The sequence below is a fragment of the Spea bombifrons genome, chromosome 2 (genome assembly GCF_027358695.1).
Source record: "Spea bombifrons isolate aSpeBom1 chromosome 2, aSpeBom1.2.pri, whole genome shotgun sequence".
NCBI lineage: Eukaryota > Metazoa > Chordata > Amphibia > Anura > Pelobatidae > Spea > Spea bombifrons.
The window spans coordinates 16,615,693-16,639,632 of NC_071088.1; the positions used below are offsets into that span (position 1 = coordinate 16,615,693).

General features: G+C 36.8%; 1 protein-coding gene across 1 annotated transcript in view; it reads left to right on the forward strand.

The window, feature by feature from the left end:
- EPHA6 (EPH receptor A6) overlaps positions 1 to 14,981 on the forward strand; it is a 161,332-nt gene extending 146,351 nt beyond the window's left edge. The window contains exons 12-15 of the mRNA XM_053456921.1: positions 6,304 to 6,453; positions 11,283 to 11,476; positions 14,051 to 14,200; positions 14,507 to 14,981. Of these exons, the coding sequence (XP_053312896.1) occupies positions 6,304 to 6,453; positions 11,283 to 11,476; positions 14,051 to 14,200; positions 14,507 to 14,621 (609 nt within the window). The 3' untranslated portion in view covers positions 14,622 to 14,981. The remainder of the gene's footprint in view (positions 1 to 6,303; positions 6,454 to 11,282; positions 11,477 to 14,050; positions 14,201 to 14,506) is intronic.
- Positions 14,982 to 23,940: the final 8,959 nt, after the last annotated feature.

Here is a 23,940-nt window from a genome sequence, read left to right on the forward strand (position 1 = left end):
TGGATTAAGCTTTCAGCAAGCTCAGGGCTGAAAGTGTCAAAAAGGGAGCTTGAAGCCTCCAACAACATTCAATCAGATTACATTGATTTAACACACCCTCACAAGGTTGCCCACAGAGCTCATAGAGCTAGAATCTTCACTGGATGGATTTACTGGTGTCACTGCCAGTCACTCGGCCTGCTCTCCCCCTGAGCTGCTTCTACCGGCTGCCCACTGACGTTGGCGGACAATCCTAGCCACATCCTGCACGGGCCAGAGCCCACAAGTTCCCAGGTATAGATATGTGCCTCCAATGGCTCCCTTGCGGGCATGACATCATATTCTGAAATCAAGCATTTTGGTACTGAGCCACCACTGCGCATTTAAATCACATTGTATGAATTTGTTGACTATCCTAACAAACCAAGATCAATGTTGCGTATGTGGCTAGCTCCAAACACAGAAACATTTTATGTGGTAGGAAGGAAAGTAGACGGGGAGTTGGGTGATCCCTAATGCCGCTCCTGCAACCCGTAGATTCTCGCCAGTGACCCGGAGAATCAGCACTTTACTGGGAGTCTTGAGGAGAAACCTGGTGAGTTTCCAGATGTGAAGATGAGGAAGAAGCCTTGGTAGGCTCACTCATCTCTTGTGACAAGCACAATGAAATCCATGTACCTGCCTTGTTAGGACAAACCTCCTGTCAGATTAGTGAATATAGCTGTAGATAGATGTCCCAGTAAACAGACAGATTGCAGAATTAACTACATGGCATGTTCAAAGTACTTACTGATATTAACACAGAAACATACAATTTGACAATTGTGAAGAACCATTCAGTCCATCTGGACAGCCTATTATTTTTGCTCTAGACTCAAACCTTAATCAGTCTTTGATCTTGTCTTAAGGATAGCCATATGTATTAATCTCTACCACGTCCACTTAGAAACTGTTCTACTCATCTACCACCTTACAGTACATCTAAGTCCGACCCTCTAGTTTTAGATTATGACCTCTTGTTCCAACATTCTTCTCTTTTAAAACAAACTTCCCTCCTGTACTGTGTTTCGTGAAAAAAGGGGTGCCGGATGTTTCAGCTACGTCTGGTCAGTTGTTCGACACAAAAGTTTTGCTGCTGAAACAAAACAAATATAAGTTTTATGTTACGAATAAAATTACTAAGCACGTACAAAGCGTAGCTCTTTATAGCCCCTCTTGTGGATGTTTTATTCCCATTACAATTAAAGTAAAGATCAGATGAAGTTTAGATACTCACAAAATCATTACTTTCCCATCATGAAAGGGGTCATTGACACTGTTTAAAAGTGATTATATGGGATAGACTTTTGTACGCCATTAATGTAAATTTTTAATGTGTTTGGCAAAAACAGCAATTATGCTAAGGGAGCCAACAACTTGACCTTTTTCAAAAGATTTCTGTTAAAAGTTCAAGTCCTCCATTTAACCCGCGCGCCCTACACATTATTACAGGTCTAAACAAAGAGCGGAAATAGTTACAAATGGTCTTTTACAAGCGTAATACAAAACAGCAGACAGATATGTCACTAATAGGGCACTAAAATGTGAAAAACGCTGACCAGAATGGAATTCATTTATTTGAAAACATAACGATATCAGAATTTCTGAAAATATTGGAGAGGCTCAAAATGTTTCATGACCTGATCCTATTGTAGTAGATTTTAGTGGACACATACAATGGTTATTCATTGGGTTATTAATAATAGTTAAAATGCAATTGGCCACAGGTGTCATTGATTGAATCATTAAATTATTTCAATAATTTACCAAAGACGTGGCCAGTTGAAATGTATTGAATAATTCTATACAGTGAAGCCTATATATAATGTAATATAGTAATATAGTATAGTAAGTTGAAAAAAGACTTCAGTCCATCAAGTTCAACCTTTCACACGTACCTACTTCTAAAGTTCTAAAGTGATTTTAATAAAGATGGACAAGACAAGATGGAATACTTCAAAAAACAAAGCTAGGCTTTAATAGTGGCATAACATAAAGCCCGTTATCAGAGCAACCTATTGAATGGTCCAGTCAACATCAACTTTTTATTAAGGATTCTTAATTCCTACCATCTTCCTGAGTGCAAATTTTAATATTGTGTCCGAAGAAGCAAATGTTTGAGAGGTCCGGGTAGTCTTGAAAGTGTCAACCCAATGCTTGTAAGCGTTTAATTCTTCACATCCACATGGAGCAGAACGCACCAAAAGCGCGAACAAGTCAATACAAGGATGAAGCGCGTCAAGCGATTGCTCTTGTTTTGCTATGGTGTGTTCTGCTCCACGTAGATGTGAATTAAACGCTCGGTTTTAGGACATTTTAACAGTAGTTTAAAGGGAAAAAATCCACGACTTAAATCTGTTGGAAAATCAGATTGTTTGAATTTTACCTTGGGAATGTAGGTTTTCTTTGAATTACTTTTGGATTAGAGATGGACACTTGTAAATAGCAGGATCTGTTAGGTGATATTTTTGCCATGGACATTGGATGCCATGCTTTGATTAGAAATGCTATATTCTGAACCCCAGTCCCTGCGTCTTTCTTTTCTACCCTCTTTATTCATTAATACAATGAAGAATAATACAATAAACACAGATGAAAATTAGTCACACTGCCATCCCCACCCATTATTGTAAAGTAGATGACCCCCCTATTTACATTTGTAAATTTACATTTTGTGGGGATTTGGAGGTCATGGGAGGCCCAGGGATCTTGTGGTGGTTTGAATTTAGCTTTTTACTATTTTGGTATTAAAGAAATTCCACAGAAGCAATGAATACAGTTAAATAATAGCCTTAGTGATGGAAGCAAAGGTAAAATGTGATGAAAGCACGTAATTAAATACATAAAAACAAGATTTAGAAAAGGAAAAACTACAAAGAAGGGAAGATAGGTATCAGGATAGCAATGTACAAATGAGATAATGCAACGCTAAGATAAATGGAAGCACAATGCGTTCAGCACTAAAAGTCAGAATTATTACTTTATTCTATGCCTTAGATGTTACATTTTTCTGTCCTCATTGATCTTCCCAAATGGAGACCGGCTGATTTCTAGGTTAACCTGCTAACTTTTCTCCTTAGTGCTAAACATCGTATTCTTTTCAGTGGTATTAATTGCTCCTTAGGGGTTAAGTTATTCATCCATACTTATGGATCAATGTGCCTCAGCTCCTTTTTATTTTACAAAGACAGGCAGGAATGCCATGCATCATTATATTACTGACACCTTTGTGCCCGGTGCCGCTGATAGATGAGATATGATTATTAAGAAGACGGCAAAAGCTCAGGGACATGGATCACTAGCAACTAAATTGTGCAACGCAAAATAAGTTTAAAAATGGTTACTTTAAGCACAATACACAATTAACTATAATCAGAGATTGCGTCTAGCCACTCTACGTTAATATACAATACATTTTAATAAAAGCAGATTCCTACGATACTGCCATTGCCATAACTTTATAGGGCTGCTCCAGTGGTAGGGGAATAAATAAGGATTTCCATCCACTTTACAAATAGTAAAGAAACTCTAAATACAGTGAAAGCTAGTGATATTAGAGAAAAGTGATTGTGCTTTTAGGAAAGAATGTTAAACGAATCTCCTCTATATTCTTTACAGAAGGGTTAGAACCGAGCAGATTAGATGGGATGTCACTTTCTGTATTTTTGCCCCCAAATACTGTAATTTAATTACTGCAAATAATCATGTCTTGCATTTACCACCCACATACCTCCATTCAAGGAGTGGGCAGCATGTAGACATAGCACGTAGACATAGCGTCTTTAAAAGCAGCATATGGAGGCTGTGCCTGTTCAAAGCCACCGCCGTATTGTTAATATGCTGGTTGGGGATATCAAAGATCCCAATGAGCAGCGGACTAGGAAGGAATACATCACTGAAGCTAGTGTTTGTTTTACCCTTTACACACCAGAGAATTGTGAAACGTACCGAGCCAAACCATTCACCCATTGGGTAACTAATGGGTTATGTAGAATTTAAGTTAACTGTAAAATAAGCAAAATAATGTTCTGTAATGTACAGCTGCAATAACTATGAAATAACAACACTAAAAACGAATCCCGTTCAGCACCAAATGTAAGCACAAATTCAATTAAATGGAAGGCGTTCGGTTACAAAGACTAAACCCCTATTTAGATAATTACCCCCTTTTAGTGATGAGATAATTTAAGTCTATAAACATTCTCCTCTCCTTTTATTACAATAATTGTTTAGCACAACCTGTAACGGCATTCTTGGTTTACATTTATTTTAATTACATCGCTGATTAAATAGCCCTATTATTGTGGAATGGAAAGGCGTTTGCATTTGCCTAAGTGTCCAGGTCCAGCGAAGGAACAATAGGTCGCAATCAAGGGGTTAAAAATATTTTAGACATTTTAATGTTTGTTATTCACCAGCCCTAGAGCAGCATAATTCGTACAGAAAATCTACAGCTAAAAAGTTCTCAATAATGAATCTTTGATATTTTTACAAGCTATATTCTTCCCAGCATTTCAAATGGGGGCCACTTTTGTTTTAGGCGGTGCGGTTAAGGGACAGGCTTTTCCAAGACTTAAGTGGCTTTATGACCAATTGATGGAACTGCCCATCAACCAAAAAGCGATGCTAGCCTAGGTGGAAACGTTGGTTGGTGGTGAGCCGTCCTGAGTTATCCCCCTTCCTTGTTCTGGAAAAAAGATTGGTTATCTCCATTTGGATGCGAGGAATGAGCCTTTAAACAGATGAAATTAGATTAGCATTAGATTCAGTGCAGAATCAAAAAATAATAACTGTCTATTTAAGGAAGCGTTACTCAACTCTTTTTTCCTTTCAAATATTTATTATGCAATTTATTGTATGTATGTTTGCCAAGTCACTTGTCGCACAAAAGAACTGTATTAATAGAAAAAAAAAACAGAATAACCAAACAACCCAACGGATTGACAATTTACATTGGAAAGCATTCTTATTATAGTTGTGTGTCTTCCACGGTACTTTTAATACTTGATTGACAGCAACAAAGGCATTACCAGACTAGAACTGCTTTTAGGAAAGCTATAATTTAAAAACTATTTTTAGTGCAGCGATTATTTGGCTGATGTTTTGTTCTAAAGCACCTAAGCTTAAAAAACATCCAAACTCAGCACTGCTTGATCTGTGACATTCGTGATGAAAGCCATTTTTCGATGGCTGTCCTCTGAAATCCTCACTGGGCATAATTCAGTTCACACGACACTTGTATCCTCATTAGAAGGGACCCTTGACAGCCCTCTAGAATATGTCATTTAATTATATCAGAAATAATTCAGCATTGGCATGAGTCAGAAAGCAGTAAGCTGCCTAATTCATAAACGTTTCAATAGCTCAGTTAATACCGCACATTGCACTGGAATTAAATTAGCATTTCTCTAAGCTCATTATAGTTTTATAGTTTGGGCAGAAATACCGTGCCTTACAGGAAAAAAATGAAAAATGCTTGTTATGGGTAAATGTTTTCTAGAGTATGGGAGATGACAGGGTTGATGAATCATTTGCAGAGCTCAGATGATTTAGAAATATCTCTAAATGGCAAGCAAGCACTTAGAGTATTATCGGCATGTTTTCCTGGCATTCTAACGCAGACTAAAGAAACCCCTGGAATTCACCACATTTCAGGATTAGCATAACTCTAGTGACATATAATTAGGTTCTACAACAAACACGTTCTTATTCCAGCTTTAGAACCGTAAATGAGGACACCTATACAAAATACTGGATTCCATGTAGGCTATATAGCAGGCTAAGGGATAAAAGTTTAAAAAAAAATTATTTTAATACCTCTGAATACTCTAGATGTGCACTAAAGATTGTGGAATCGCAGCCAATTATCAGGCCTATTGTGTGGCCCTGCAACGTTTTCACAGCCCCCAACCTTATATCGAGATGCAGGGGAGATTTCCGGGCCAGAAAACCAAGGAAGTTTACGGTTATGTTACAAATCTCCCAAGTGTCCCTCTTTATGACTCTAATCTGTCTGCCCCCCCCCGCCGACTTTAGTCGAAGTTGATTCCTTTTATCGTGCCAACATAGAAACAGATGTAAAGATACCTAAGCTTTTGGGATATGAAAGGCTTCTTCTTTAGAAGAACATCTATCTTTCTATCATCAAATAAAGCATTAAATAAATAAATGAAATTGTTTCGCATTAATGACAAATTACCATAAAGGAGAAATCATCGCAATGTCTATATTTTTTTAGAGACTTCTGTTAACACAGTTTAATATCGAAATGTTTTCTGTTTTTAGGGTGGGAAAATTCCAATCAGATGGACAGCTCCAGAAGCAATAGCTTACCGAAAGTTTTCATCAGCTAGCGACGCTTGGAGCTACGGCATCGTCATGTGGGAGGTGATGTCATACGGCGAGCGGCCGTACTGGGAGATGTCAAATCAGGATGTAAGTCTTTCACCTTTAGTAATAATTGAATGAATTGCATTGTTTACTTTGTACAGTGAGACGCCTTTTCTTATATGCACAGTAATGTGTTACAGGTTAAGTGTGTTCTTCACAACTTTAAGCTCTACAAAGGCTGGCTTTATGGCAGAACATGCTGCCCAATAGTCATTCCTTTAATGCAGATATAATCAGGTTTGGACTAGCTATATGGAACACTGGGCAATTTGCCTGGTGGGCCGCTGGCCAACAGCACCCCATACTCATCCTATCTGCTACCCCGGCTCAATGTTGTGCCCTCTCATACGCTGCAGCCACCAGCCTTAAAGTGCCAGGACCGCCTCATTAACCCCGGTCTGGTCCTGGATGTAATCATGACGTATTTTTTTCATATTTTCATATTGTGCAGTAATCACAATACCACATAGCTGTGATTTTTACCACTCTGCATGATGCTTTTGCCTCATCAAAAGAGCAATGCTTCTGATATTTTTTTGATTTAAAGAAAATAGGATAAATCATTGGGTAAAAAGCAGAAAAATATAAAAAAAAACAACTCTTTTTTGTTTATTGTATTTTTACTCTATTGTCGTTTATACTTTCTTATGCTCTGTAGATCTGGTATAACATTATGTGAGAAATACAAAACATTAAGCTATATTTTTTTGACACTTTTGACAATTCTTAGAAGAATAAAAAAAAGCTGTTCTTTTTGCCACTGACTGAACCATGCGGTATCACCAGATAAAAATGTTTGAAAACTACAGGGTTGGATAAAGAGGGCACAAGCTGTGTTTTTAGCAACGGACAAAAGCTTTTACTACTATCCTGCAGAGATCATATTATCACAGCCGCTGTACGGCATTGACTCACATTTCCTAACTTTGTGGCTCAATAAATAACAGGCCACAATGGAAACAGGGAACTAAGTGAAAAGGAAGAATGGTTTCTATATAAAAGCACTTTGTTTAAGATCTTTAAATGTGCACGCCAGGTTAGACTTTCAGTGTCGCTGTGACCCATGAACTCACGGCAGCCATCAACAATGCCGTAAGGTAAATGAAGGAAGTGAAAATGTTCGGTGAATACAAAACCAGGGTTTTAGATCACTTAGAATAGAACGAGGAGATTACAGTTGGTGTTTTTCTGGAAATGGAAGCTTTTGGGGTCTCAATATTAAATACGGCCATATTTTATTTTCCATAGGAGCCACAACACAGTAACATCTATATAGTTCTATATAAAAAAAGAAGACTCTGGGTTCTGGGCTTTTTAGGCATGGCCTTAATTATAAGGCTAATCTTCAAAATGATTCGGGAGGAGAAATGAGATCAGAATGCTTTGTGAGATGGTTTTAATAATCCAGTGGGAATCCAGTGGGAATAAAAATAATACTAATTTAGTAACATAATACCATAGTTTAGTTAGTTTTAATTTAGTTTTATCTTCTTATATTTTCTGAGATGTCCCTTTAAATTGGTTTCCCCCTTAGGAAATGCATGGAGGGATTCTGTAGAATCCTTCTAAATGTGTTTACCCCTTTCCTCACCCTCGGCTATTTTCCTTGCAGGAGATATGTTTGGCTGAACACATCTCCTGATACGTCATATATGTCCCACCAGTCAGCTCTAGAACCGCCACTCAGGGAGGGATCTAGAAAGACCCTTTAAAGAATGCACATTGAAATACTTTAATATTTCTTCTTCTTCTTTGGTGAGGCTGTCGGGGCATTACGTTGTCCTTTTAAGAATGACGATAGGCCTAAATCTTGCAGGAACGGGCCATATTTATAAAGAGCAGATTGGAACAGTGGGGGTTATTCACTAAAGGGAGAGTTGGTAGGAGAGTTGCAGTCTCAACTTCATTATTATTAAGTGAACTCAAACACAACTCTCCTACAAATTCTCCTGTCAACTCTCCCTTTTAATGAATAGATCTGATTCTGCCGACCTGAGATTGGTGCATTGGGTAGTAGAGGCACAAGTGCTGGTGGCAATGTGGGTCTAGTTTTTAGAAGAAGGGTTAAGCAATATAAAAACTCTTGAGGATGTTAGTTTAGTAGTACATTTTCAAAATCATTATATTGGCAAAAAAAAAAACAAAAGTTGAAGCTAAGTGCATTTATGGTACGGAACAGCTCTAAAAGACTTCTTTTCAATTCTTTACAAGCGAATGTATAAATTAACGTAAGCGGTAGAACACACCGATTTTCAGAGGGGGGGGGACAGCTAATGGATTTCAAACAATGCTTATATAATTGCCTGAGAACAGTGAACAGAAAGCATGGCAGGCTATTTGTAAGTACAGTGTCTCCCAAGAGTATGAGCAGATCCAAAGGGAATGTCACTGCATCGTTCAATCTGTTAAAAAAAAAAAAAGCAAATGTAACACTTTGAGCACAATTTATTCATCAAAACCAATTTTTTCCCTTCTGTTAAATCTAATATGAACGCCTCCAGAGAGAGCGTCACGGCATTCGGGTAGTTATGGAGAGATAATGGAATTACTTGGTAAATCAAGTATAAGGCCAAGGGTTTCGCTGTTCAATGCCATTGTTATATGTAGATGTTGTGGCATTAGGCTTATTAAGGCCAAGAAAATCCTTTTAGCCATCTGTATGGCTTGTTTTATCCCCTCTAATGGCTAATTGTCTCCTTTCTATGTATCACATCAATATTATACCTTGATATGCATGAAACACAACACTCATTAGCAGGGCTTCTGCGATCACACAGGAACTATTGCAGGGTGTTGTACACGCAGACGGCATAAAAACAACTGTGTCTGGTAGCAGTAGAGATTTATTTAAATTTAATTCCACAGACCTCTTTACACCCGCCTAAACCTTTAAAGAAAACTTAGTGCAATGTAAAATCTTTTAACCACAAATGGATGCAGAGAACTTTATTTTTATTTTCATATATGGTTTTATATATGCAGTATCACTAGATGAAAATGTTTGAAAGCTACAGGGGTTGTGATGAGCATCCTGCATTCTTCAAATAATAAATGTTTCTCTTCTATTAACTTTTTTTTAGAAAACATTTTCTTTATTAATTTTATTATTATTTATTTTATTATTAATCAATAAAAGTACAAGCTTAAATCGCATTTCAAAAAAAGATCCGCTTCTGTACATTTCTTATTAAATATTTTAAAATTAAAATAGTTTCACTCCAATGGCCATTTAAGTGGAAGCTCGCCTGCCACGTCACGGCAAATCTCTTAGGCGAGTCCTACACTACACAATTCACCTTGCTGCTTTGAGCTAAAGGTAAAAATCTCTAATTAGATAGAAAGGGGTAGTCTCTGAACCCCCACACATATTAGCCCTTAATAGGGACCACATGGGATTGGCGGCAGGGTTTGTAACCTGGCTGTGAAATACAAAATTGAAATACAAACACATAGAAGAAGTTTGAGGTTTCAGTCCTTACACAGGACTTCAACCAAGATCACCAATCCATATTGCACCAAAACTACTTCTAGAAAAAAAACTCTGCTTGCTATCTCTTAATTTATATAAAGGGCACATCATTGTCGGCCATGCTAAGTGAACACACACCCAAAGCGTAGTGCACTTGATACATTATGATTGAACCCTGTCCGGCCGGTCACCAGACACACACAGTGCTGGGGCATATGTTTAATGAAAGGTTGTTTTTGGCAATGTTGTTAAAATGTTGAGATGTAAAATAAGGACTGCAGCATTCAGGTCTCCGCTGATCTCCCGTAGAATCTCACTGACAATGACATGCAACACAACAACAGGGAGGCAGTGGACTTCCGCAGGAGTCAGCAAATAAAGGTACAAACTGCTTGATGTGCAAACGTATTTATTTATTACAGGTTTGTTATCCACGAATAGCACACAGCAGGGAAATATTACCCAGAGTGGAAACAAGGAGGCATGCCTATGAATAAGCTCTAAGTTTAGCACGAAAGGTGTTAAGCGTTTATTTCCATGTTTTCTCTCTGGGCAATATACCACTGCTGCGTGGGGTGAATTACAATAAATAAATATTTTTGCACGTCGAGGAGTTTGTTTTGTACCTTTTTGCTGGCTCCTGAGAAGCACTGCTGTTTTTCAGAGAAACCTTTAATAGCAAATTGGGATTTGGCCCATCCAGTCTGCCTTTTTATTGTAAAGGTTCAGACCTTAATCAGTCCTTGGTCTTACCTTAGATATCAGATGCCATATGTCTATCCCATGCATATGTGACTTGCCTGACTGTATTAGCCTATACCAATTCTGCGTGGATGCTGTTCCACTTATCAACCACACTCTCATTAAAGTAAAACTTGGTTACATTACATCTAAATTTCTGACCCTCTGGTTTTAGATTATGACCTCTTGTTCTTCTCCTTTGAAACAAACCTCCATCCTGTACTTTGTTAAATCTCTTTAAGTATTTGAATGTTTTTATCACATCTCCCTTCTCTCTTCTTTCCACCAAGACCCCTTTCTTATTATTTGGGCAGTTTGGGCGATGTACAAAACGTGTGCTAGATCTCAAACTTGCACCCCAGCCTTGTTTCAAATCAGTGCTTCATTATGTTATAATTACAATTTATTTTCTTTCTTATTATTATCCAGCAAACCACTTACCATTTTAACTAGTTTATGTTTATAATTCACAATAATCACCGACCTAAGTCACATCTAAGTTCATTGTTGACTTCAGTCACTGTCTGATTAAATGGCTTACTGTACTGATATATGATGGCAGGGACAGGTAGCAGGATCATAAGCATTTTAATTTGTAATTGGTAAATATGTAAAAAAAAATTCTAACCACAGTTTAATTTGATGACCTTTTTTATTTAAACAGGTCATTCTGTCGATAGAAGAAGGTTATCGGCTTCCAGCACCCATGGGCTGCCCAGTCTCCCTTCATCAGCTTATGCTTCATTGTTGGCAAAAAGAAAGGAACCATCGACCCAAGTTTTCAGACATTGTAAGCTTCCTGGACAAGCTTATACGCAACCCCAGTGTGCTTCAAATACTGGTGGAAGATATTGTGGGGTAAGACTTGTGTTATTTACGTTGGCTTAGAGGACAGCACAAAGTCCCTATCCTTTATACACTGCATTTCATATTTGCCAATATGTTTTATGCAGTAAGGAATGCATATATAGTAGGAGTATCTACAGACATCACAGGGGCGCCTGCTTAGGTTAGAGGAAAAGAGAGTCCTTGTTTTTTTACAGTCAGGGCAGTTAAAATGTGGAATGCACTACCAAATTAAGTGATTTTCACAGACTTGATTAATACTTAATAAAAAAAATTAAATGCCTTTCCAGACAACACAGGCATATTCAAGGCTATAACACTTTAACTTTGGCATATCAAATCTGCCTATGTAGTCAGGAAGACATGGATGTATGTCCTTGCACAATATTGGGTTAATTATTTTTTTGGCTTCTGTCATAAAAGATATGATTACTTGGAAGGGTTAAACATGAGTGCAACGGTGCAAAAATAAAGCTCCCTTTCCCATTGGGGACCTATCTTTGAACAAACTATTGTGTTGCCTAAAATCAGATGCGATAGCCTCATCCTAATTTGAGTAAAAACATCTATTGACCAGTTGTCTTTTTGAACAAGTAATCTATATTATATTTATACTGTTATTATGTGTTATTATGTCGCAAGCAAACCTTATTACTTGGTACTATCTGTATTATATGTCCCTAGTTACATTTACTCTCCCGCTCACATTGTTCTTACACATTTAAGAGTATTTTTTCTAGTCCCCGGGATTTGTGTTTGTGCACAGTAAAATATGAGTTTTCATTCCTTTCGTTTGGTCCATGTTTGTCATGAAAACGGTAAACATTAAATCATTTGGTTTGATTAAATCTCTCTTGACACACATTAATCATGTCAATATATGGGAGATTGAAAACGGTGCAGTGGCACAGATAAGAGCGGATGAAAATGACTTACATGTTCTGGATAATTTAAAACTAAAATACTTTGACCTATGAAAGGAGACATACGTATATTTTAATTATAAGAGCTGAATCGTGATGAATGGCGCTACATGCCCTAGGAAAAATCGACATGCATAGAACAGCCCATGGGGAAGATAATGTGGGGTGTTGAGCTTGTCTTCTGTTTTCTTGCTAGTGATACAATAAACATGAATATCTTTGTTCATTTACAACATGCTGTTATTCTGAAATATCTCTTAATCATGCTAATGACTGCTATCTGTTATAGAAATACAGTCCTTTTTAAAATGTGTGTAATTAACTTTATAAATGGGAACAGCTGATCACAAAAAGCCACTTAACTGATACTCCTAACCACGTTCTATGGGTGATTGCTGAGATTTCGGCTATTAACATACTTATTAGAAGAGAATGGCTATTTTGGCTAAATCAAATGCTATAATGCGTCACTGGAATTACATGTCACACCACAGAAAGAAATCTTAATAAATAGCCCATTAAGGTCGCTTTGTTTTCATTTATGGTGATTTGACGAGAACAGCATTTGTTCAAATTCCAGCTTTTATTCTGCATCAGAAGAAGAGTCACGGGTTCCTGTAAGAATTTCAAGTACACCGACCTTTTATTATTCATTTATTTAACTGATTTACATTTATTGAAGTTGTTGATACGTCTGATAAACAAGAGAAATACCACAAGCCAGTGTATTGCATTGCGGTTCATGATGGTTATACATCTTCATTTATATATGTTATTTGAACTGTTAGGCTCCTGTTACGTCACTTAGAAAAATATAATAATTTACAAAGCAAAACAAGAAATCAGTGAACACCCAGCAAAAACACCTATCCAAAGCCTAAATGTTGGGGATTTTGTCACATTATATGGCCATGTTTTGCTTTGCCCACCACTATGTCAAAGTACCCCAAGTTTGGCAAGTTCTACCTAATTTTTCATGGCTATATTACTTACCAAGAAGCTGAATCAGTGGGACTGCATTGCATTTGAGCACACTGAGATTCTTATATAATTTAAAGCCCCCTCTGGACATCATTAATAAGTCAGGACCTGCAACTATAAACAAAAAATACAAGGGAAGCACACTTTAAAAAGCACATAATACAATAATATATCATGGTAACAGTGCACTCACTCATGTATGAGATATGACAAAGTTCCCAGTAAAACTACATATTTTATATAACAGAGCCTAAAGAGGCAAACCCAACTTATCCAGCCCAGCTGAAAAAGACTAAACATGGTGCAATAATATGAAGTATTTACTACTTTCAGACTAGTCTTTACTACTACATTGAATAGTAATTTTCACAAACTGTGGACAAATAGCCGTAGTTCTTGTGTCTTTTCTGTTTATTTTGCATTGTACATTGAAATTAGTCGCCCACCTTTTTTAATGCTCAGGTCTCCATTTATTCTCACATGATTGTGAGTGGCCTTTTCAGAAATGTTGGTATCTCTTTCACCATCACTGGTATGGCTGATTTATTCACACGTGGGGGCTCTTGGGTTCACATGCTAATTGACCAAATGAACATTATAATATTTGCGTTTATTTCAACAGTTCCTCTGGATAATTAAAATAGTAACCAGTTTGTTTTCATTGTGTATTTGTGTCTTGCAGAATGCCGGAATCACCAGGTGACACACCTGATTATCATTTTTTCGTCACAGTCACTGAGTGGCTCGAATCCATAAAGATGGGCCAGTACGCCAATAATTTCATGGCAGCAGGGTTCACAACTTTGGATATTGTTTCTAGAATGAACATTGAGTAAGTAATAGTCAAAATAAATAAATAAATAAATAACAGTTATGAATGTCTAACACCAAATGCATATGTTTTATGTATGGGGAAAAAAAGTCCAATAGAGCATATTTTTCTTAGATCTCTCCACCAAAATAATATTTAGAGGACAAAGCTTAGCTACCTTGTTGAGCTTGATCCTCACAGCCTTAAGCCCCATTAAAGGGGTACTCTCATCATCTAGGGCATTTTAATTTACTGAATTGTGTTTGTGTGTAGACAAGAGATGATTGTTAAAATGTAATGGACGTGTCTCTTCTTTTTCCCCCACAGTGACATCAGGAGAATCGGGGTTTCACTCATCGGACACCAGAGAAGAATAGTGAGCAGTATACAGACTTTGCGACTACAGATGATGCATATACAGGAAAAAGGATTTCATGTATGAGATTAGTAGAAGCAACTGTTTTGTGCCTCAGCATTTATTTAAAAGGAGATATTCTTATTCCTCATTTTAGACTCTCGCTCTCTAGATTAACGGACATTTATTCCAAGAGAGAAGACTCTTCCAGACTGGGCTTTTTGAAAACTTTGCATAGTTCTGGTCTTCAAATTAAACTCTGGGCTCTACACCAAGACTGTTGCCTCATAGCAAGGAGTGGCAACGATTACACATGGATGCGTGACAATATCCTTTCATTTTTCGCAAACTCCATAGCAAATTTTGGAGAACTCTTACTTTTTCTGTTATTTTTATTTTCGTGAGTATGTGTCTAAAACCTAATGGTAACAGTTCAAGCGTCAGACCTTTCTCCTTCCTCGTAACTAACAACCAATATAAAAAGTGTGATTTTGGTACACCAACAAGAAAACAAAATGCTAAATCTCTCACTAGCAGATTATGCCCACTCTGTGGAGGAGAGCCCACTGTTATCTTGTACAGAAGCATAGGATTGCTGTGCGGAATATGTGTGTGCGTGCGCGTGTTTCAATGGCTCAACTGAAAAAACAAAAAGTGTACTTCCCAATGCCCAGGAAGGAAATATCCATGTAATCGATACTCTATATTCTTGTACTTTTACAATTTAGAATCAGAAAAATCTTTGTCTTCTAGTGTTTATACGATAGCTATGCCTCTCTGAAACCTTCCATTAGAACGTTTTAGGCAAATAGGATAATGCTTAAGGTAGTTTTAACCCTTTGAGGGAAAGACTGAATCAGTAAGTTTGCTTTTCTCTACAGCACGCCAAGGGTGAAGGAGTATATATAAAAGCACAAAGAGGAATTCATTAACAGACAGAATCAATAGAAGTGTTTCGATAATCTTTTTCTTAGCTGTGCCCAAATTGTTAATTAATATTTCTCCTCCAGTATTTTTATTTCGCTTTTCTGTATCGTGGCATACAGTGCCTTCTTACAGGGTCCGTGATGAAATATTGATTGTTGCTTCCAAGAGACCCTATCATTAACATTCTTCAGTTTTATGAGATTCATTATTTCAACAGGTTACTGTTTAATGACCCCCCAAAAAAAGGTATATTTAATAAAATATACATATTCTAAGAGATTATTTGAAAGTTGCATTTGAGTTAAGCTTTTTAATGACCAAGTGACGTACAGCACAGCAGTTGATAACTTCCATTGGACTAGTTGGTTAAGCGGAGCTCCATATCTATGCATTTGTGTTTCTCAGAAGTCTGGCATCTTACGAGTTCTGAGACACCAGTGACGGGCAATTTTCATCCCTGGGGCAAATCAGACAATGTGTAATTGTAGCACTTAAAGAATAAAGCAATGCAGACGCACTTGGCTAGATGAACTAACACCAGGACAAGCACACCATATAGGTGATATATGTCACAATCAGGTTATCGGTGTACATTACGCATGACTCTGTGTAAAAGCTGCTAAGATTGGAGAGAAGAGAGCGCAGCACCACACGTGGAGAAAAAAGGGCGCTGGAAACCAGTAGATAGTTTGCTTGTAGGGACCTTAGACAGACCATAGAGACAGCACTGCCAGGTTATATATGCTGCCTCCAAAATATGGCTTTGTCTTATATTAAATGCTCTAGATGACATCATAATACAGTCTGGCGAAATGTTTAATTACACGTTAATGCAACAAGACAATGACAACACTGTTGTAAATGACCAATGACACTGATGTTTAGTTAAAATCAGTGATTAATATATTTTTCTCTTTTTTGTTAACTTCATGGTATAACAGGTATTTTAGAAGCTGCTATTTTTTAGAAAAATATTATTACATCTGATCTATTTGTAGAATCATTAATGCCATTCTATGCTTTAACAGATAACACATATATACCACATCTGTCACTTAGAAAGAGTCACAGGTATTAACATAAATGTCTGCCTCTGATAAAGGGTTACTTTATTTCCCTGTTTAACTATGCAGCTTGTATATTTAATCCAATATCATGAAACTTTTTATTCGTTGTAAAAAAAAAAACGTAAAATTGGTCTTCCCCTAATACCAACTACAATCAAAACTGTTGTCACAGTTATTCGTTGTAATTCATCATTGAGGTGGCAGTTACCAGTTATCTTGCATGGATTCTGTATTTAATTAAAAAATAAATACAACAAGGTGGTATCTAGGAACCATTCAAATATGTGACCAAGGGGTTATTCATTAGGTAGAATAAAAACATTTTAATATTATATCGTACATATTTATAGAGCACCAGCATATTCATTGGCGCTATCACAATAGAGGAGGGTGAATAATAACAATGACATTAAAACTGACAATACACAAAATGAAAATAACTAACACACGTTAAGACAAAAGGAGAGGGAGGATGCAGATATAGATATCAGGACAGGTAGGCTTCTAGTTATTGCTTAAACGTAGAATAAGTCTGATAGAACAGGGTAGAAAATCCCAGGGAACAGATACATCACAGTTAAAAACCTAGCTATATGAGTGGGAAGAACTGATAAGGAGAATAGATAGCTAGTTGTGGGCAGAGGGTGATTAGGGGAATATTTGGAGCAGAGATATAATATAATAGAGAACAGTGCTGTTAAAGGCTCTGTAGATCAGAGCCAGAATTTTACATTTGATTTTGCACATTATGAGGAACCAGAGGAACGGTGGAACAGCAGATGAAATATGATGGGCTAAGAAAATTAGTCTAGCAGATATGTATTTGGAAAAACACAATTCCAGAAGCGCAATTATTATTAGTCAGGGGTAGGTGATGTGTTTCTCAAGCCACCATCAGTTAATTTACAGCATTATCCTCCATCAGCTTTTGTTTGAAAATGCATCAAATATCAACAGTGGTATCTCACAGGAGATAATGGAGGTTCTAATTGGTCTTTATTGGTGTCTTTTTACTTCCTCTGCGGATGGACCTGAGTACCTACAGGATGAGGCTCGAGTGACGTGAGACTGGTCACAGGTAGGTGTAGATAGGACATAGGATAATTCCCAAAGTCTGGAGAGCACTTGACTATTGTTCTCGGGGGGATCAGCGATACCTGGAGCATTTTACAGATTAGATGACAAGGCCAAAAGCTGCCTATACCTGTCATAGGTATAACCACAGCAATTGCAACATACGAGTAAAATTTGGCAAACCAAAATCAATGCACTTGCCTTTTAAATACATTAATTAAATAGATCTAAAATGGCACAGTAATAGGTCCCAGATTTATTATTTATTATTATATATATAATAAAGCAAAACTTAAGCACAATGAATGCATAACAGTTCATTATCTTTTGTACTTAATGTGTACATATTGTTTACTTCCTACTAATGCATAATAATTAAATTATAATTATCCGGAGATCCTAAAATAGTTTGCCTCTCACTTATCACATTCAGCCGGAAGCATTAATACTGCTATCATCCGATAGACAAAATGGCTTCATAAAGATTTACATCAGCCTTTTCTCAATAGTTAAAGCAGATCAGTAATTATAGGGTAATTAGATCTATGATTAGCATTGATTAGAAAAAAGAACAAAAATATCTTGGTAGAAGGCTGTTTTGGTGTTAGAGTTCATTTCCCTTAAGCAATGGACCTGATAAATCAATTAAATGGACAAATCACCATTAATGGAAAAGTTTTTTTTTGTAGCTGAATGAAAGCACAGATTAGTCCAAACAGCACATAAAAGTTTTTTTTGCTATTCCATAAAAGTAGGCAGTTCTTTACCAATATACATCATTTCTCAACTGCGCTAATTAGATGGATGTTTATTTACAAATAGACATTTCCAGTTTGGTAAATCACACTTATGAGAGGTACATTAAACGTTGCAATAGCCGACCAATAAAGATCACCATCGCACTCGCGCTGGAGTACATGGCGGAGCTCCAGCCACGCTTGCCAGTACATGTACAAAATGTGAACCTCCTCGGCCCAGCCAGAAAGCCCACCGACAATAGAAAAAAACTGGATGCGCTGACATCACAAAGACATCACAAAAGGGGGGTACACCAGAAAACACCTTACACGTCCACAGACGCTTAATCATACCAACCAACCAATGTTGCTCTTCCATCTAGGACAAAAGGGGTTAAAAGCAACTCAAGTGTGAGTCGGGTGCAATCCTAACCTCAGATTACAAAAAAATGAAAAAAAAACGCGGGATTAGTCTATTGTACCTGTTTCCGTAGGATATTGTATTAGTTAATGGGGTGTGAAGACGCATGGAGCTTGGTGTTGGGCATAATTTCTATGGATGTATTTATTTATTTATTGTACAGTATATATGTCAACTAAATGCACTTTAGTTTTGTAAACAAGTAAAAGAACAAGTAAACAAATAAATATATTATCTCATTTACCATTTCTTGAAAAATAATATTGTATTGGCATTAATATGTGTTACTTTCTATCCAAAATGTATCGCTCATAAAGCTAGTATTTGGACTGTAATCTGAACTTTACTAAATTTATTGTAAATTGAGATATTTCTGCATTCAGAAAATCTTAAAGTCCAACTGTGATATTCCAGATGATCCATAATATGAATTCTTACACTAATACACAACGTATTATTCAGATTCTTTTTTCTGCTGTGTTGTATGCTAGATCTGTCATCTCCTATAAATTAGTGCCTCGCCATACGTTTTTTTGTGATCATAGCTTTATTGAGAAACTGCATTATTGTAAATAATATCTAGTAACATGTTAAAACAATACAGATGGAGGTTTTCAGTTTAATCCCAATGCATCCCGGAGGCATCATGGGAAATCAGTGGAAATTTGCATAAAATGTATGTACTATTCCTTTGGCGGTTGTAATTATGATAGCAGAAGCAGATCATTTAAATCTGAATAATTAATATATGGAAAAATAAAAATAATAATAACACAAGATGATTATTTTTCGGTGCAGGAGAGAAATATGGCACTTTATCAGATGTGACAGTTCCCCTTGAAGATTATGGCTATATTAGGGCCAATATGGTATGCTGTATATCATTATAATCTACTTACTGGAATGAACACTTATTTGCTATTGTATAAAAAAGAAATTCAGAGAGATGGCTTTGGAAATTACCCTTTTTTGTTTGATGAGTTTTTCTTGTACCTTTATTATGTGTTAACGAGATGGATCACAATATATGATAGAGAATCATAGAGCAGAATTATAGGATCAGTGCTGATCAGTGCTTGCCTCATGCCATTGTTTTTTTTTTTTGTTTGTTTTTTTTAACCCCGGTGATTAAACTAATTTTCCCACCCTGCACCAGAAATGCTTGATATGCATATCTGCATATTAAATTACGCCGATATCACCATGCTGAAATATTAGGTATAACAGGGATTGGTGGTCCTATTATTATAATGTAAATACTTCACAGTACAGGCAAGTGGCATCACTGGCAAACCTGGGAACTTCTCAGAGTAGTATATCCAGAGCTCTCCCATGTGTGGCTAGCCCCAGACTTCCTTTAGTGGATAGGTAGTGATAGGGAAATGGATGGAAAATATCTGCAGAGCGGGCAAATACTGCTACCCCTGTCTGGAGAAAGAAGAATCTGACCCAGGAAAGCAGGGCTTCACCAGGTATGATCATCGGTTAGAGGTCATCTGGACAGAACATCAAGTTACATTATTGATGGCAACAAATGACTATTGTAGCTGAGAATCAAAGGGGATGATATGCATCATATATTAGAATGCAATAATTGCTGGCTCTTCATTTAAGATAGTGGTACATTTTCTAGCATTCAATTACATTATTGATTATGCTGAAAAATGCTAAATGTGGAACTATTCCATACAAACCAGTCTGCTAAGTGATATAAATAAGGCCCTATATTTTCATTATTCTACCTAGGACTTCAATTTTGGATTACCATGCCTTATATGATTATTGTACCTTTTTCGCTAACAAAACCAATCAGCATTTTTAATTTTATATTGTATTATACAGTATAATAGTATATTTAACTGGGTTTGTATATAAGATGGTATGGCGTTACAAATGTAGCCATGGATGTTAGTTTATGTGTCAGTCTTCATGTAATTCACAGATAATCGCGTAGGTTTCCTTTACACAAATGCCCAAAGAAACCTAACTTGTGCACATATGTCTCGACAAACCTGTTTTACAAGTAAGCCAAATGATATTGAAAAATTGAAATTCCACAACAATTTTTAAAATGATTTATTCATTAAACCATGAATATTTCAGCTTCACAGAATTTGCTATACATTTTATCGATCAAAGAAGTGGTGTATTCTGGTGTAGAAATAGACGAGGGCGATCAGGCTCCCCGGGGAGTAGCTGCTCAATGGGTTGGTTGGGGAGATACGAGATCTGACTCTACTAATGCTTAACCTAGCTCTCAGCAGAGAGGACTGTGGGTACAGAAATATGTCTTGGAGGGCTGCTGGGGGCTGTCCTGGGTCAGACCTAGAATAGCACCCAACCAAAATATATATGCCTGAAACCAACCCTGGTAACTTTCTTATCAAAAGAAAGACTGAGCTAAACATTCATACATTTTCCCATATGAATGATACATTATGCAGGGCCAGCTCAGCCCTTCTTAGAAGAGCACATTGGGTGTCCCTTCATAATGCATGTGTTCAACACACCTGCAAACTCCCAGTTTAGTAAATAAACCCATAGAGATTTCTGGAAGATTAAAATGTGATTTACTCTAGTCTTACATCTTGTGCCCTGACTTTGCCCCTACAATGGCCTATCTTTTTCTTCCTATAAGTGTTGCAACTAAAACAGAAAAAAGAAACAGAATAACACAATCTATGAAAATCATACTGATTATGCTAACAAATACAACCCAGGTATTTTTAAAAAATACATGTTCTGCCACATTTCAACACTTTATATATAAACCCTAAATGTGCTTCACAGTATAATTCAAACAGGATGATTGATTAACTTGATTATTGTGAATGGATCTAGTTTATGCCCTCAATAAACCATTTAGAACGTGTCTTCACTAGAATCCATGCAAAATCTTTCATAACCAGACTAAAAAAACATAGAACAAATATCTACTTTAGCATTGGAAGCCGCTCGTCTCTGAGTATTTTCAATAGTCTTATCTGACCGAATGCATTTGTTTTCTAAGGATCAGAGATACTTACAATAGGACTGAACGGAATATATTGACACCAAACAGACATGGAGTCCCTCTCTTATCTTCTAGAGGTGGAGAATAATTGGTGATGGCTTGCCGGTGTACCATCACCCTGATGAAGAAGGATCAGCTAACTCTTGTGTAGACACATACTGTACAAAATGAATCCTATGATTGTCAATAAAATTTCTATGAATTATAAAATAATTTGATTGAACTTAAATATGTATTAGCAATATAATATAATGCCACATGTCCTAAAATGTTAACATTTATTTAGTAAAAGACGTTATGTGCAAAGGCTGGAGAATTTGCCAAGTAGCCTGGTTCCTGGCACCCAACAACATCTGGAGCAACACTAGTCAAGGGGCTCAATTAAATTACCTTAACTCATATGAAAAGTGATTGTAAATCATTTGTAAATCAACACCCCGATTAAACCCTAAATAGCCCCGATTGCTACACTGCAATGAACAAAAATGATACAAGACTATTAGCACATTACAAGTTACATTGATGTTACGTGTACATTTTAGATTAGAAACAGATTTGGTCTCGCTTGCATGAGACACGTCTGAAGAGGATCTATAATAAACAGCACAAACCAGCAGAGAGAGGCAAAAATACAGTAATAAGTTAACCCCTTGAATGTCTGCTGATTGACTGTTGCATACAACTAAACCTCTACGGCCCCCTTATAAGCTCCACAGGGCGTGGACCTCCTTTCCTAAATGTATTCGCACCTATTGTACCCCAAAGTCTGTAGACCACTTTACTTCATATATACCTGCACTTTTTGTACCAGTCCTTTTATTATACTGTAAACTGTAGAGCGTCAAGTACATCTGTTAGGGCTTGATAAATAAAAATATGCATACAGTACTATTCAAAGGTTTGGGGTCACTTAGCTGTTTACTCCTGTGACCCCAAATTTTTGAACGGTAGTGTATATACATACCTGAGTGTACGTATTATTTGTTTTTTTAAGGAAATGGGGATTTATTTGTAGGGAGGGGAGTTTTACAATGTTTTCTGATTACGGACACATACCACATTTATTAGTATACATCCATATTACTAAAATTGTATTTGCGACTATCCATCTTTCTGACAGGTTTTTTTTCCTTTGCTGAATAATGGTACTGAATTGTAATATAAAATGTACCAACATTGGCGTTTTCAGAATCCCCAGCTGGTTAATATCACAATTATAGCTAGATTTAGAATGGAGTATACATACCGCCTACCACCTATCAGGACCCCACTACGATGAGAAAGATGCAGCTTGGGAGAACGTACCGTATATATTGACTTTGAAATAGAATGAAAAAAACATTGCGGGATTAAAAAAATAATAATTTGGAAAGGCTGGTTTTATAGAGTTTCTCTAAAAATAACCCCTGCTTTGTTTGAATGACAGCTTCACTAAAATACAGTCATAGCAGATAATTATCCAGGGACACTTCCAACTATTTCCACTAGATGTTTGTCCATTGTATAAGCCAGTACAAGGTGAATAGTTCTACTATCAATTGAGAAATTAAAACATTGCTTGAGGACACAATGACCTTAATGCCAAAGGTATCTTCACTGAGTGTGTCATACAGTGGTGTTGTTGAAAAGCATCACTGAAACAAGGCAAAAAAACAGGGTTAGCTGAACATGAAACTGTTCGACACTTGCAATTCTATGTTCAAATGCTACCCCAGGCTAACTTTGTTTGTCTCTTCATAAAGCACAAGCTAAACCTGTCCTGTCCTGATGTCTATGACCCCTAACAAACCCTTTTTTTCCTCTGAAAATTATCAGAAAATGTTATCTTCTGTCGAACTGATGAGGCAATATTACTTTACAGATTAATTACCCCTCCAATTAATACGTTACAGAACATTCTTTTAAAAAGAGACATTGGGCAATATGCATTTGATGTGAGTGTGTTAGTATATGGTGTTAGCATGAGTATGCGTGTTAGAATGTGAGTGTCAGGGTTGAGCCTAGGGTTACTGATGCAAGAGAGATAGTGTGTCTATACAGTATGTATATGTATGTGTATGGTGTTAGAGCAAGTTTACATGTTGGTAAGTGCTTGTGTTTTAGTTAGAGGAGAGAGGGGATTCTGAAGAAATACTGCACCCAGACGACATTAACCCTAGGTGCACCT